This window comes from Labeo rohita, unplaced genomic scaffold (assembly GCF_022985175.1).
Source record: "Labeo rohita strain BAU-BD-2019 unplaced genomic scaffold, IGBB_LRoh.1.0 scaffold_72, whole genome shotgun sequence".
NCBI classification, from domain to species: domain Eukaryota; kingdom Metazoa; phylum Chordata; class Actinopteri; order Cypriniformes; family Cyprinidae; genus Labeo; species Labeo rohita.
The window spans coordinates 454,991-469,245 of record NW_026129656.1 but is presented as its reverse complement, the minus strand read 5'-3'; the positions used below and the strand labels follow the sequence as shown (position 1 = coordinate 469,245).

At 36.4% G+C, this 14,255-nt stretch overlaps 2 protein-coding genes across 2 annotated transcripts in view; both read left to right on the top strand.

Moving 5' to 3' along the window:
* maml1 (mastermind-like transcriptional coactivator 1) overlaps positions 1 to 4,174 on the top strand; it is a 30,425-nt gene extending 26,251 nt beyond the window's left edge. Inside the window, exon 5 of the mRNA XM_051104437.1 lies at positions 1,741 to 4,174. Within this exon, the coding sequence (XP_050960394.1) occupies positions 1,741 to 2,816 (1,076 nt within the window). The 3' untranslated portion in view covers positions 2,817 to 4,174. The remainder of the gene's footprint in view (positions 1 to 1,740) is intronic.
* A 3,448-nt stretch (positions 4,175 to 7,622) lies between these two features.
* On the top strand, positions 7,623 to 9,855 carry ltc4s (leukotriene C4 synthase). Its single transcript, XM_051104407.1, has 5 exons — positions 7,623 to 7,724; positions 8,319 to 8,418; positions 8,547 to 8,617; positions 9,468 to 9,549; positions 9,624 to 9,855. Exons 1-5 carry the CDS (start codon positions 7,664 to 7,666, stop codon positions 9,772 to 9,774), a joined length of 465 nt encoding a protein of 154 aa, XP_050960364.1. The 5' UTR covers positions 7,623 to 7,663; the 3' UTR covers positions 9,775 to 9,855.
* The last annotated feature ends 4,400 nt before the right edge of the window (positions 9,856 to 14,255 follow it).

The window sequence follows — 14,255 nt, the reverse complement described above, 5'->3', positions numbered from 1 at the left end:
CACAAGTAGCCTTTTGTTAGTGGTCCACAAACAAGTCCATCTGATTTGCAAGTGTGTTTATTGATAGACTCATTTGAATGACAGGCACACAGTATGTTTAGCGTTTGGTGATGCTATGCTGCCATTACATACAGCATTCATTTGTGAGTCTACTTTTAAAAGCTTAGTTCACCTAAAAGATTGTCGCAATCATATATTAACCCTCAAGTTGTTCCAAATCCAAAACTAAGAGTTTGTGTTTTGAAGATTAATCAAATTAATGTTTTTAATCAAATTAAAAAAGATCATAAAAATGCTATAAAATGTGTTTAGGGTTAAGCCTAAACATATTTTATGACATCTTTATGATCTTTTTGCATCTTCCATGTATGTGTTGATCATTGTTTAAATGTAAATAAAAGCTGAAATTAAATCTATTGTTTACATTAGGCAAACATTATGTCTTCACAAGACTGCTGGATTTGTTTCATGGCAGATTGACCTTTTTGGATCAAAGTTTTGCTTAGACTTTTGGTGGTTGGGCATTAACCTTTCAGGTTTCGTTAAAAATAACTTAATTTGTGTTTCAAAGATTAATAAAAGTCTTATGGGTTTGGAACAAAATAAGGTTGATTAAATGATGACAGGAGCAGTTTGTTTTCTCTGCAAAGTGAAGCTGGTAAAATAAAATTGTGGCGAATCAGTTTAGAACACTGTTTCAGTGTTGATCTTGCAACAAACAAGCAACATGGTCTGAAAAACAAGCCCTGTCCAACAATGACTGTTTATGAATTTGAGATCCATCTTTTCACACTGAGGACAACTTAAGGACTCGTACGCAGCTATTACAGAAGGTTCAAACACTCACTGACGCTTCAGTGAAAACAATTCATTAAGAGCCAGGGGGTGAAAACTTTTGAAATTTTCTTATTTTGCCTATAATTTTCATTTAGTATTGCCCTTTAGAACCTATAGAAGATACTTACATGTTTTCCAGAGGATAAAATGAGTTCAAGTTCAAATTCAAATTTTTTTTTTTTGGCATCATGTTTCTTTCTGAAGCATCAGTGAGAGTTTGAACAATCTGTAATAGTTGCATATGAGTCCCTCAGTTGTCCTCAGTGTGAAAAGATGGATCTCAAAATCATAAACCGTCATTGATGGAAAGGATTCAAAAACACAAAAATGCTGAAAAACCAAAGAATTTGTGAGACCTGAGTTTAACTGTTCAGGACAAACAAGGGAGTCATGAACAACTATCACTAAACATAAAAAAAAAAAAAACAGCTGTGGATCATTCAGGTAACAACACAGTATTGAAAAGTGTACGTGAACTTTTGAATGGGTTCATTTTAATAAATTCAACTATTATTTTTCTATATCTTATTTGGGTCAGTACTAAATAAAAATAACATGCGTTTTGGATGATCTCTTTTCTTTTGGTAAAGTAATTAACATGTTTCAGATTCTGCAAAGGTGTATATAAACTTCTGACCTCAACTGTATTTTCCAAATCCATTTTATGGCTCTCACTGTGAAAGAAATTTGTTAAAACATTTTTACATTTTAACACTGCTCACATCTTAATACCCAATCAACAGCTGTTACATTGTCATTCCCCCCCCCTACAACTTTTTAATAATCCATTACACTCAGATGTACATTAAACATTGAAATCCTAAAAAATAAAATTGTTTTTTTAAAAAAATCTTGCTAATAAAGGCAGTGTTCTAATTGTGATTGTGGTGTACTCTGTTTTAGGTGCATCTCAACAAATAGGAAGTGTCAACTCTCTCAGTGGCCCCACTCCTGGAACACAACGGATGTTCTCTCAGACGCAAGGCATGATGGGAATGGGGGTAGGCCAGAATACTGGCCCGACCGCTGGTCCCCCTCCGGCGGCCAATCAAGCAGACATGAACCTTCCATCCTGCGCAGGTGGTCTTGACGTGCAGCAGGTCCTCTATGGCAACATGCCCATGCATCCCTCCCACCCCAACCAGCAGAGACCTCCAGTGTCCACCATGTCTGCCGCTTACCGCCAGAATGTTCTAGCAGCCCAGCAACAAGCACACTTGAAAAACCAGCCCAATGCTGCTATGCTGAAACAACAACAACAGCAGCAGCAGCAGCAGCAGCAGCTGGCTCGTATGCCCAACAGCATGCCCAACGCCATGGCTAATAACATGGGCTCTGCAATGCCCACCTCCATGCCAACCAGTATCCAGGGTGCCTTGCCCACACAGGCCCAATCATGGCAACAGCAGCAGCAGCAGCAACAGCCCCAGCAGCATCCGGGTCTCCAGCCCGGCGCTGCTAACGGAGGCATGCCAGCAGGCTTCCCCAACTCTGGCTTCCACATGCAGGCAAGATTGTCCAAACTTTCCAGCAACACCCCATTTCCCCAGGGTGGCATGGGAAATAGTGCAGCTGGTAGAACCCTGGCAGGTATGAATCCTGGACAAATGATGCCTAACATGAACCAGCAACGGACCAATAACCCAGGCATGACCCAACAGCTGCCACCTCCTGGCCAGCAGACAGCCCAGCAGGGGCAGCCGCAAGCGCCGCCTCAAACTCAGCAGGTTCTGCCTGACTTGGGACCCTTCAGCCAACCACAGGCCGGTCCCAACCGTACCGCAGGACTTCAGTGCAGCCAAGCCTATCAGCTAAACAGGACAGCCAATCAGCAGCTCCAGTTTAGCTACAACACCCAATCGGGAGGCAGCTTGTCCGGGTTTCACGCCGAGACAGACCTGGTCGACTCTCTGTTGAAAAATCCGTCGACACAAGAGTGGATGGACGATCTAGACGAGCTGTTAGCCAGTCACCCATGAGTGATGGCCATAGGCCAATAATGGCCAATGATGGTGCCTTCGGATAAAACGTACACTTTTGGATGTTTTCAGAGATGGTGAAACTGCTCATATCACGGTCAGATCTGCTGTGTTTTCTAGTGAGTATGTATATGGTGTATATAATAGAGGTCAAGTAGAGCACAGAGCCTCTGTCACTGAAGTATTCTCTGGACTGGAAATTTCAAAGAGGGAAATGCTCTACTACTGAACCTGTGGCTCAGTAAAACCACTGAATTTTCTTATATGACGAGTGTGCGCTCAAACACAAGTTGAGCCATTCATACGGTTGTGTTGCCTATGTGTTCTCTGTAGGCATGCGGAAGGTCTGTTCAGTGTCAGGAGTGTCTTGACACACTTCCACATACCTTAAATTTGCACTCTTGAAGATGCACAATATGTGATTCACAGTAAAAGAGTCTAAAGCAATACTTAACCCAAAAATGAACATGTTTGAATCATTTACTAACCATGTCGGTCCAAACCCATATGACTTTGATTCATGAGGGATATCCTACTCCTGGAGAGCAGTCTTCCAGCAGAGTTTAAATCTTACTTGATGCAAAATAGTCTGTGAATTCTCTTCTAAAAACATTTTCAATGTAAACTCCAAAAAATTCCAAAAATGACTGTTTAATGGCAAACAAGTCGATTAATTTAGTAGTAAGCTGGTCATTACAAAAGCATTTCCTTCAGAGTACTTTTACGAAAAATGGCAGGAGATGTTTCCAGAAAACTGGAATTAACTTTAATTTAGGTGAACTGTTACTTTAAGTTCGGTATGGTGTATGTTCATTGGCTAGTTTCTCATTGACTAAATTTAGCAAGTAGATGCTTTGTGATTTGTTTAATCAGACCGTGACAGCTTGAAGGAGTATAGCTGAGACTAAAAGTGAGGAGGGTGAATCGATGAACTCTACAGTGCTCCAGTGAAAGTAGATTGTGTCTTTACACTTTCATGTTACACTACACTAAGTTGTGTTGTTGTGTTTTGTTTTTGTTTTTGTTTTCAGAAAAGCCCAGAGCTTCTGTGTTGGTGAGAGGGTTAATATTCCTGTTTGATTTCTCACTCTGGTGTCTGATGTTACATTGAGGGCAGGTCAGGTGCTGGTCTGAACTGCATTACCCCTGAACTCTGTCTTCATCTGAGATTCTGTGACAGGATTTCATGTATATTTATATATTTTTTTTTTTGTATGTATGCAGTTTTTATTGTTCAGGAGAAGATAGATCTTATTTTTATATGTACATTGTTGCAAAATTTTGTAAGTATTTTATACTTTTTATTATTGTTCTCTGTAAAACAAGAGTATTGTGTAAATATAGTTCTCTAGAAACGGTCTTGTTTGGTGTGTTTATTTAGTGTTTTATGCATGTCTTGAATGGTTTGTGCATTAGCAACTTTTGACATGTTCAGGAAAGTTTCACATAGTAATGCAGTACAGATGAACACTACACATTCTGATAAATGTACAGTCTGCTTAGAAAGCATCTTATAACCAGTGATGGGAATAACGGCGTTATAAATAAATGGCGTTACTAACGGCATTATTTTTTTCAGGAACAAGCAATCAAATGAATTACTGTTTCCCCGTTACAACGCCATTACCATTGCTGAGAATAAAAGGCATTACTATAATTTATTATATTATCATTTTATTTTTCAGTTCTGAATGGATGCACAGCGTACCTGTATTTGATGAACCGTAAACTCTAGTGTGAAGGCACATGACTACACGTCGCTTTGTCTCAAACACGCACAAAAAGATACAGAGCGAGAGAGTCTTATATATTGACGTGCTACATGTAAACGATATCCTTTGTTGCATTTTCCTGTCAATATGACAACATTCCTTTGGATTTTTTCAGCTTTTAAGAACTGCCGATTTCTCTGGTAGTAGGCGGAACTAATGCACAAGTGGCAATCTCATTGGCTGGCGCTCACCTATTATCGTCCCTGTTCTGATTTCAGCAAATCAGTTTGAGCAAATGCAGACAGTGTGATTAATATTCATGAACACAGCAGCTCATTAATCCTTAGTGCGTTTTATATTGTTATTAGTAGTAGAATTCATAGTAGTTTTGTTATCTTATCAGTAGCGTTTTTAGTTTTTTCCCCCTTTTTTTTTTTTTTATAAAAACACTAAATTACAAACAATATCAATAACAATATCTTAAACCTATTATGCTTTTTCACTTTTTGAATTTTAGTCAGTGTGTATATGTATATCTTTGGACATAAAAAAGATTTACAAAGTTACAAATCTCAAAGTCCACTCCAAAAGGAGATATTTCGTTTTTAAAAAAATCCCTTTTCAAGAACTACAACGAACGGCTCCTTTGGACTACACCGTTTGTTTTCCGCATGCAATGATGTCACAACGTGGTCCATTAGAGTATCATTCAATTAAGTCCCGCCCACAGAAATTCAAATTATTGGAGGGAGGGTAGGGACGAGGTGGGGGGGATTACCCTACCTTTAGTGCAACTTTTAGCTTCAACAAGCCGCAGTGCGGCGGATATAAACACAAACATTGACTAGAGTGGCTGCTTCAGAGCTGTAATGCACTGCAGACGTGTGCAGTACAGGGGGCCAAACACATGGCGTAGCCGCGATCTACTCCGGTTACTGCGGCGGTAAACATAAGGGTCAGTTTTTCAAAATTGAGATTTATACATCATCTGAAAGCTGAATAAAGGACAATATTCGGCCGAAATACAACTATATGAAAATCTGGAATCTGAGGGTTCAAAAAAAAAAAATATTGAGAAAATCACCTTTATTAAAGTTGTCCAAATGAAGTTCTTAGCAGTGCATATTACTAATCAAAAAGTAATTTTTTCATATATTTTCAGTATGAAATTTACAAAATATCTTAGTGGAACATGATCTTTACTTAATATCCTAATCATTTTTGGCATAAAAGAAAAATCTATATTTTTGACCCATACAATGTTTTTTTGGCTATTGCTACAAATATATCCATGCAACTTAACACGTTTTGTAGTCCAGCCTCACAAATATCCACACATGGTTATTCTAATTAACAAAGTTCTAATCGCTAACGTTTAATGCTAAATTATCACACACTGAGAAAAATATTTTGTTGGTTCAACAAGAAATTGTACTTCATGTGGTAACATCTCCAATAACTAATTTTGTTGAAATGAAATAAATGATAACTGATTATAACTGAATTCAACCAACCTGAAAAAAACAAGTTTTATTTAAGCATAAGTCTGTAGATGTAAACTGATTTCTCCATTGCGCTGATTCTTGATCTTTGTGTGAGTCAAAAAGACACACCTTGAAATGCTTCCTATATAATAAAAGAAAAAAATAACAAAATCTGATTATGACGTTATGAGACTAACAGCTAACATTCTCAGACATCAGACTCCTGCTGTGACCTGTGAGTCTGACTATTACATGATGACTATGTCAATAAGTAAACAAGATCTGATCAGAGTTTTTCTTAGAACTGTTGCAATAACAAATGTGTCTTGGAAATACACAGTTGTAGCAATCAAAGAAAAACTGATGTTAAGTATTCAAGAGTCAAGAGCCCAGTTAAATCAAATGCTTATCTCCACAATGGTGATTTCAAACTTGATTATTTTCAATAAAACATTAACATCGAAACCTCAGTTCTCAATAAGAAGTTTAGTATGAAAAAAATAAAGTCAGACTGGATATGTTGGTGATTTTTTTACTTATTTTTTTGTTTTTTGTTTTTTGTTTTTTGTTTTTTTTACAGTGGTGCTGAAGAGTAGTCCAATCCAGCAGTCCATTGTGATTTTCACTTTGCTGCAACTTAAAGTATATAATCATTTCAAATCATAATTTCTCATTGAACCAACATTCACTAATCAGCATGGAGCAGGTGTGCATGTTTTGAATGTGTTTTTTCTAAGCATTACTGGAAGTTGTATGTTGGGTCAATGTAATGGATTTAAGTTGAAATAACATTCTCTCATTTTATGTTACATAATCTTGATTGAACTAGGTTATAACAATAAAATTAGAATTATAGGTAGTATCAGATAGAAATACCTCCTTAAAGCAACAACTGCACAGGTTCACTTTTTACAGTGTAATGTCATATTGTAATGCTTGACTGACTGACGCTAAATCTACTTTCAGAAATGCCATTAAGCTTTATATACACTTTATATACATATCAGATATTTATTATTAGTATGGTGAGTAAATTAAAAATGTAATTCATTTGATTTAAATTTCATTAAACATATTTAATATTGGGGGCATCCATGTTATTTGACATATTTGAACATTTTTTTTTTTTTTAAAGTAACACAATAGTTACTTTCCCTGGTAATTAGTTACTTTTACAATGATGTAACGCAGTACTAACTTAGTTACTATTTGTGAGAAGTAACTATAACTAATTACTTTTTTAAAGTAACACTGCTTATAAGTAATAATCAATGAAAAAATGCTTGACAAGCCATGGAATACAAGGTTGACTGGTTTACAATTAATGAGGGCAAAGGCATCTTTTGTTTGGAAATTGAAAAATTGTCACACCAGTTTTTCATGAAGCTTTGTAAAGGCAATTAGCATTCATTTCTTTCAAAGGTAAATGGGGCTGAGTTCCTAAATTACCTTTGTGAATGCCTGCATCATATAGGCCCACCCTCTAGCAATAGGTCCTCAAAAATCTTACTAATAGTGAGGTAATGTGTGTTACATCCATATCACGCCCACTCTATCTAGTTATGCAAATATAAGTAACTGATTAAAAACACCCTGTGAGTGTGGTTTGAACAGAGATAGAGGAGAGTTTCTGACCTCACTGTCCACAGGAATGATGCTGGATCAGGTTGTGCTGTTAGCAGCTGTCACAGTGTTGGGAATGCTGGAACAAGGTAATTACCACATGATTGTGTAAATGGTAAAGTCAAATCAACATTTGTAGGTTTTTACTGTCGTATGCTCAGAAAAACAGTATACTGTATAATGAAACGCGCTTGTGTTTCACAGTAATCTTATAAATGTTAGTCGCTCTGTTAGAATGGACAATAATAGTGAGTTTTGCTGCATGGGATAGCTGAGTTACACTAGAGTTATAGATCATGTTGGCAAGGTCTGCAAACAGTGGCTGATAAAACTAATAATAAATAAAAATGGAAAAAAATGAAAAATGTTACATTCCTAATGTACTACTCGAATTTACGAATTTAAAATAATATGGTTTGAAATTAGTTTGACAAATGCATCTTGAGCGGTTCTGTAATAACATAGGGAGTTTATCCAAAAATGCAAATTCTGTCATCCTTTACTCCCCTTGTCGTCTTGGATGTATGTTGTTTTAAAGATGATAGCTATATTTTGAATGAAAAACCAAACATTCAGATTAAGAACAAGATATTTTGCGATGTGTGTTAGGAATTTCATTATCTTTACTCCGTTTGCTCGGATGTGGTAAATCTTTGTGGTAAATGTGTTTACCGTCCTGTCAGCGTACTTCTCTCTAAAGGTGATCTACGCGCGGAGAAAGCACTCGGTCTCTCCACCTGCCACTACCGGACCTCCGGAGTTTGAGCGGATTTTCCGAGCCCAGTAAGTCAGGCGGAATGAGTCGCATATATCATCCGTCAACTGAATACAGCTACTAATGTCTTCACTGAGAGGAATGTTGATCTCGACAGACTTAATCTCATTTGTCATATTCTTGCTTTTTTTTTCAGAGCAAACTGTTCGGAGTATTTCCCCATATTTATTTTCTCGCTTTGGATGGCTGGAGTTTTCTTCAGTCAAGGTGAGTTTCCCTGAACTGAAAAACCAAGAATTATCAGGTTCTCAAAATCAACTTCTTAAAATCATAAAATGAGGCAGCCAAACTTTAATAATTATTGGTATTAATCCTCTGGAGTCACAATTGGCTCAGTTTATTAGGTTTTGCTTTTAGATATACATTTAGACATTCTAAAAGACTACTTTTTGTCAAGGTTTAGATATTTTTGGTTAGATAAATATAAGGTTGCATTATGATTGCAATCAAACATTAAAATACAAGAAAACTGCTCTCCCCATCTCACATATTCTCAAAATTTGCTCTGTTGCAGTCTTACCAGTTAATTTCTGAGTGTGGGTGTTTGTGAGAGAGACTCTTTTGTATTTTCCCATTTATTTATGTTATTTCACATATTCTCAAAACTTGCTCTGCTGCATTTTTCAGTTTTGATGGTTTTAGAAAGGGTTTTGGACACTTCTCAGACGGCCAGGCTGGTAGAGTGCAAAATTCTAGCTTTGCTGTTTTGAGGGAGCGTCTAAACCAGATAAGTGTACAAAGGGGAACTTTACTTTTTGAGAAGTGTATAATGTTGTTCTGGTTAGCTATATTAAAGTCTTCTAGATTATACAACAAAAAAGACCATCTAAATTAAACAACTCTCACATCTGACATCTAACACCTCAGATTTGCATTTAAACAAAAATGTTTTATGCAAAACACAGTGTTGCTGTGTTGTGTTGCTGTTGTGCTCTTTAAAAACACCTCCATTCAGATCCATTCAAAGGAATAAATCAAGCTTCACTATTACTTGGGTTTAATGATATGAACAAACTCCTCATCCAGAAAATGACATGATGAATTTCTTGTTCTCTAGCATTGGCTGTGTTGTTCGGGCTCCTGTACCTCTATGGACGGTATCTGTACTTCCACGGCTATGCGGAGTCAGCTCAGGGCAGGTCAGTGATCCAATACTTTAGTAATGTTCATGTTTGCCAAATCGTGTTACTCACCTGTTATTATATACTGGCAGACTGGAGCCGCTATACTTCAGTGCAAAGATGCAATGGGTGCTGATCGGTCTGTCCGGGCTGGGGGTCGTCTGCACCATGACGCAGGCCTATCTGGGACTGGACCTGCTGCACTCCTTTAGTCATGTTCTGGGCCTGACCGAACACACATGAAAGCAGAAGTGCTGGAGGTCTGCAGGAAGCTGAAAATAAGGAAAGCTTTAAGCACCTGCAATGGCATACGTGATGAAACGAGATGTGAAACGTTTTTTTTTACACAACAAAAAATGTTTACCTCCTCTAAAGAAAGAAGGAACAATCTATCTAGCGATTAATACAGGTTACTATTGACTATTACTACTAGGAAAGACACAAGGTGTATGAGTTTGACATTCATTTTGTCCCTCAAATGGAAACATGTGTACTCATGCAAAGCAATCAGTTATTCAAATGTTTGCTTCAAATGTTGTTAAATAACTGTCTAGAAATCATTACTGTTAGTATTTCCAAATAGTCAAAATTAGATTACTTAATATATTATTATGTACGTATTTTAACTAGAGGCTTTTGATTAATTTTTGTACTGACAATGTCCACCACTTGATATAAATATGCATCTCAGAGGAGAATTCTGTCTTGTTTCCCTTTTTTTCTGCCCCCAAGTGATATTTAGGAATTATTAGTGTTTTCCATGTTACATGTCTCATATTTAATCTCTTTAAACACTGACAGTGTTGCTCTATTAGTAACAAATACATTAACATTCGAAATTGCTTAAAATCAGGAGGAAATGACACAACCAACAGACACTTCTATTTAAAATCTGTTTAAATAGAAATCTGTTACCCCTGGGATGAGTCATTAACTTTTCATTTCTGCATAAGCATTTTATAATACTATATTTTTTGTTAAGTAGCAATGTGTAAATGCATGCATTTCTAATATATAAACATGTATAAAATTTAAGGACTAGAATGATGTTTGACAGACTTTAAAAAAAAATCCTAAAATGTTTGACCGAATTGTTCGACATTCAATCTGTGCAGCATTTTCTGCCACTAGGGGGCGCTAGAACTTTGTGCATCAGTGTCAGTGTAGACCAGATTACTGTGAATTCTTTGTATTTCACTTTCTTATACATTTCCACGACTATGCTGATGAAATACTGAAACTAATTTTCATTTTCCAGGACATTTAATCTGAACAGTAGCTGTAATATTAAGCATCAACACACTGGTGTCTTGGCTATTTTGGGTTGATAGGCATAGCTATACTATGTATCACTAGTATAGCAACAACTATGATGCAAAACCTCAGATGAGTTATTGCTTTTGTATAACAGCACTACAGCAAAAATCGTACCATATCACCAAAAGTGGTTGGGTGAACTTAAATCTGACTTAAATCTTCTATTATGTGAACAATGATCAAATGAGTATTTTACATATTATGAATTCAAGCAAAATATTGTTTGATTGTTCAAGCATAAATTGTTTACTAACATTTAAATGTGTATGAACTCTAGTATTCACACCTTAGTGACATCTATCAAAGAGCAAAAAAACATTTAAAATAAAATTCTTCAGTCATACAAATACATGTAGAGTCCTTGGTCATGCTTTTAAAAGAATATATTCCCTAGAATTATATAATACAAATTCTTCCACAGTATTCCCAGTTCTGTTTGCAAGGTCCAGTTTCCAATGCACTGCAACCCAAAGGCAAGGTCAGCTAAAATTAGGTTTACATTCAAAAGCTTCACCCCGGACGGATGTTGACATGTGTTCAGAAAGCTTGAATGGAGGTAATTGTGAACATGTGCCTGTTTTTAAGAGTAACTGAAGGAAATAAACGCTTTCATGTGACATGAAAGAGAGAGCTGTGCACTGCACATCTGTTTGATTTAGCCACTGTCTAAAGCAGCTAAATGAAATCAGGTGGCATCATGCTATAAACCCATCATATGTATAGAGCGTGCCAATATATATATATATATATATATATGTTGGGTCCACTGGTCAAATGGGTCTGCAGACAGCAGTAAGCTCATGCAGCCTGCTGTACTGTACCACATGTGATTTTTTTGAGTACATGTTTGACATTTTATCATTGGCATGTTCCAACATCTGCATTTATGCAATGCAAATTACAAAATGGAAAACAGTAATTTGTGGAGAGTCCACAAATATTCAAAGCCATGTTTATTAGATTACCAGTACCAAATTAAATGTGAGTGTGTAAGTGCATTGGTTCAAGGATCAAGAAGGTTAAGTGCTTGTGGGTCTTTAGCTGCTTCTTGAAAGCTGCGAGTGTGGCTATAGTCAGTCGTGACAATATTCAGTTTTACAGTTGTTTCTATGCAATATCACACTCAAATTGTGCTGCTGATGTGAATATGAAGCACGGCTGTGATTACCTGTAGTCTCATGCCTACAGCTGAATCACACTGTGCTTATATTTAGAAACAACAGCACTCTAGCTCTGTAAAACACTGCCTTTTTTTATAGATGATTTGCTGAATAATCATATTTTAAAAAAGCATTTTAGTTATCATACGTTTTTAGTGCAAGAAATTTTAAATGAAAATATATTTTAAAATAGGTACAAATATTCTAAGAATAGCCTAGTTTTAGGTTTAAGGTTAACTTAATTGCCTCTCAAATGCATAAATATCTTAAATGGCCTATGTGGTATAAAGGATTTGTCTCTCTTAACGTGTATCCCAGTTCACATATGCACTATTCAATCGTGTATAAATAGTGTGAGTAATGTATTCAAAAACGAAAAAGTGCAACTTATCTGAGCGTTTGATATTAAAAAGTATTTAAATTGTATTTCTTTTAATGAAAATAACCGATCGTTACGTTAGATAAGACCCTTCTTCCTTGGCTGGGATCATTTACAACCACATTTGGGATTGTTTGAAGCCGCATTTAAACTGCCTTTTGGAAATTCAAAATCGGTTCTTTGCAACTGAAGAAAGAAAGACATGAACATCTTGGATGTTGAGTACATTATATGTAAATTGTTGTTCTGGAAGTAGACTTCTCCTTTAAGGCATATTCACCTTGGTAAAATTAATGATTTAAATGAACATAATCAATGCAAGAATGTATCATCACAAAACAAATGACCCCCAAAATAAAAACATAGTAGGTTTTATGTGGCTAATCAACATAAATAATGATTTAATAATTATAAAATAATTATTACTGCCATAATTATTCTAAAGCACCATTTTACAGAAATAGTGTTTAAAGAATAGTGTTAAAGTGAACAAAATATTGGTAATTCTAACCTTAGGCTCATAGTTTTTAATAGAATACATCACATCCGGTGGGGCGGTCGTATACAATCTAGCCGCAAAAGTTCAAATATTTTAATGTATCCGCAGTTCAAATCGGATTCGAAATTTCCGCAGATGCATATGATCAGAACTCCACGCCGCTCCCGCACTACTCTCCATTGGAAATGAATGACTTCCGGTCTGCCGCTATCGTGGGAGCGGCCTTTGTCGGTGTGATATCACACAGACAAGAAGCTGAGAATGGCTTGATTTTTTTAAAAGGGGATATTTCTTACAAAGATTACAAAAATACCACTGGGTGGATTTTTATCATAATAGGGTGGTTGTGTACACACACTGCCAACACACATTTATGTTCAAACAACATGTAAAAGTGAGTTTTGCATCTGATGACCCCTTTAGGAGTTGCTTTCTATAGCATGAGAACCTGAATATTATAAATCACACTTTATCTATAGGTTATGTCCCAAAAACCTTCAAGTTGGTGGCTATTAAATCACAGCTGAAACATAATGAATTGGCCACCTATCTATCAATCATGCTCCTTTTTGCAGAAAAATGTATAGCTAAAGAATTTCATTCAGGTTTCAGGCCATCTTCCATCTTAGTTATGGAGTTACAGAACAAGTTATTTATTTATGCTGCAGAAAAAACGGTTCTTCTAGACTGGACTACTAGGTGGTTGACCTACTTGAAATTATTAGTTTAGCTTGACAAATTACACTTGAAGATGCTAACACACACCCTCCAGTGCCAGTGTGTGTTGAGATGTGTTTTAGTGTAATTATTGTTTCTCTTGGCTTGGTCTTATCAGCAACAGGATGCAGAGAGCTGCTTGTTAAAGGTGTCATGTCGCCACTCGATGACGCTGAAAGCTCTCATTTCCTGTAGCTGTCCTCAGCTGCTGTCTGCTTCACCGGCCCAGTGACTCAAGTGAGTGAACGCTTAAATGAGATAGGTTTTCTATTCTCTGTGACACTTTAAGACCTGAATATTCTTATATTAAAGAAATAATATGCCCTTGTGAATTAATTGTAATTAATCTAATAGAACACTAAACATACTGCAGTGCTGGACACTGAAAAATGGGTTTGAAACAATAGTAAATTTCACAATTAATTACAAAGAAATGCCAAGTAACATGTTGAATTAAATGTGAAATTTTGAAGTAGAAAGACCATTTTAAACAGTGTGGTGTATTGTCTGGGTTATTTATTTTTTATTTTATTGTACTCACCACCAGTGTGAGGTTTTTAAACTGCTATGTGAGAACCAACAGGGCGATAATTTCAATAGCCTCAGAGGAGCCATTCATACTTCATTGTCCCTCTCTTTCTCCCCGCTTTCG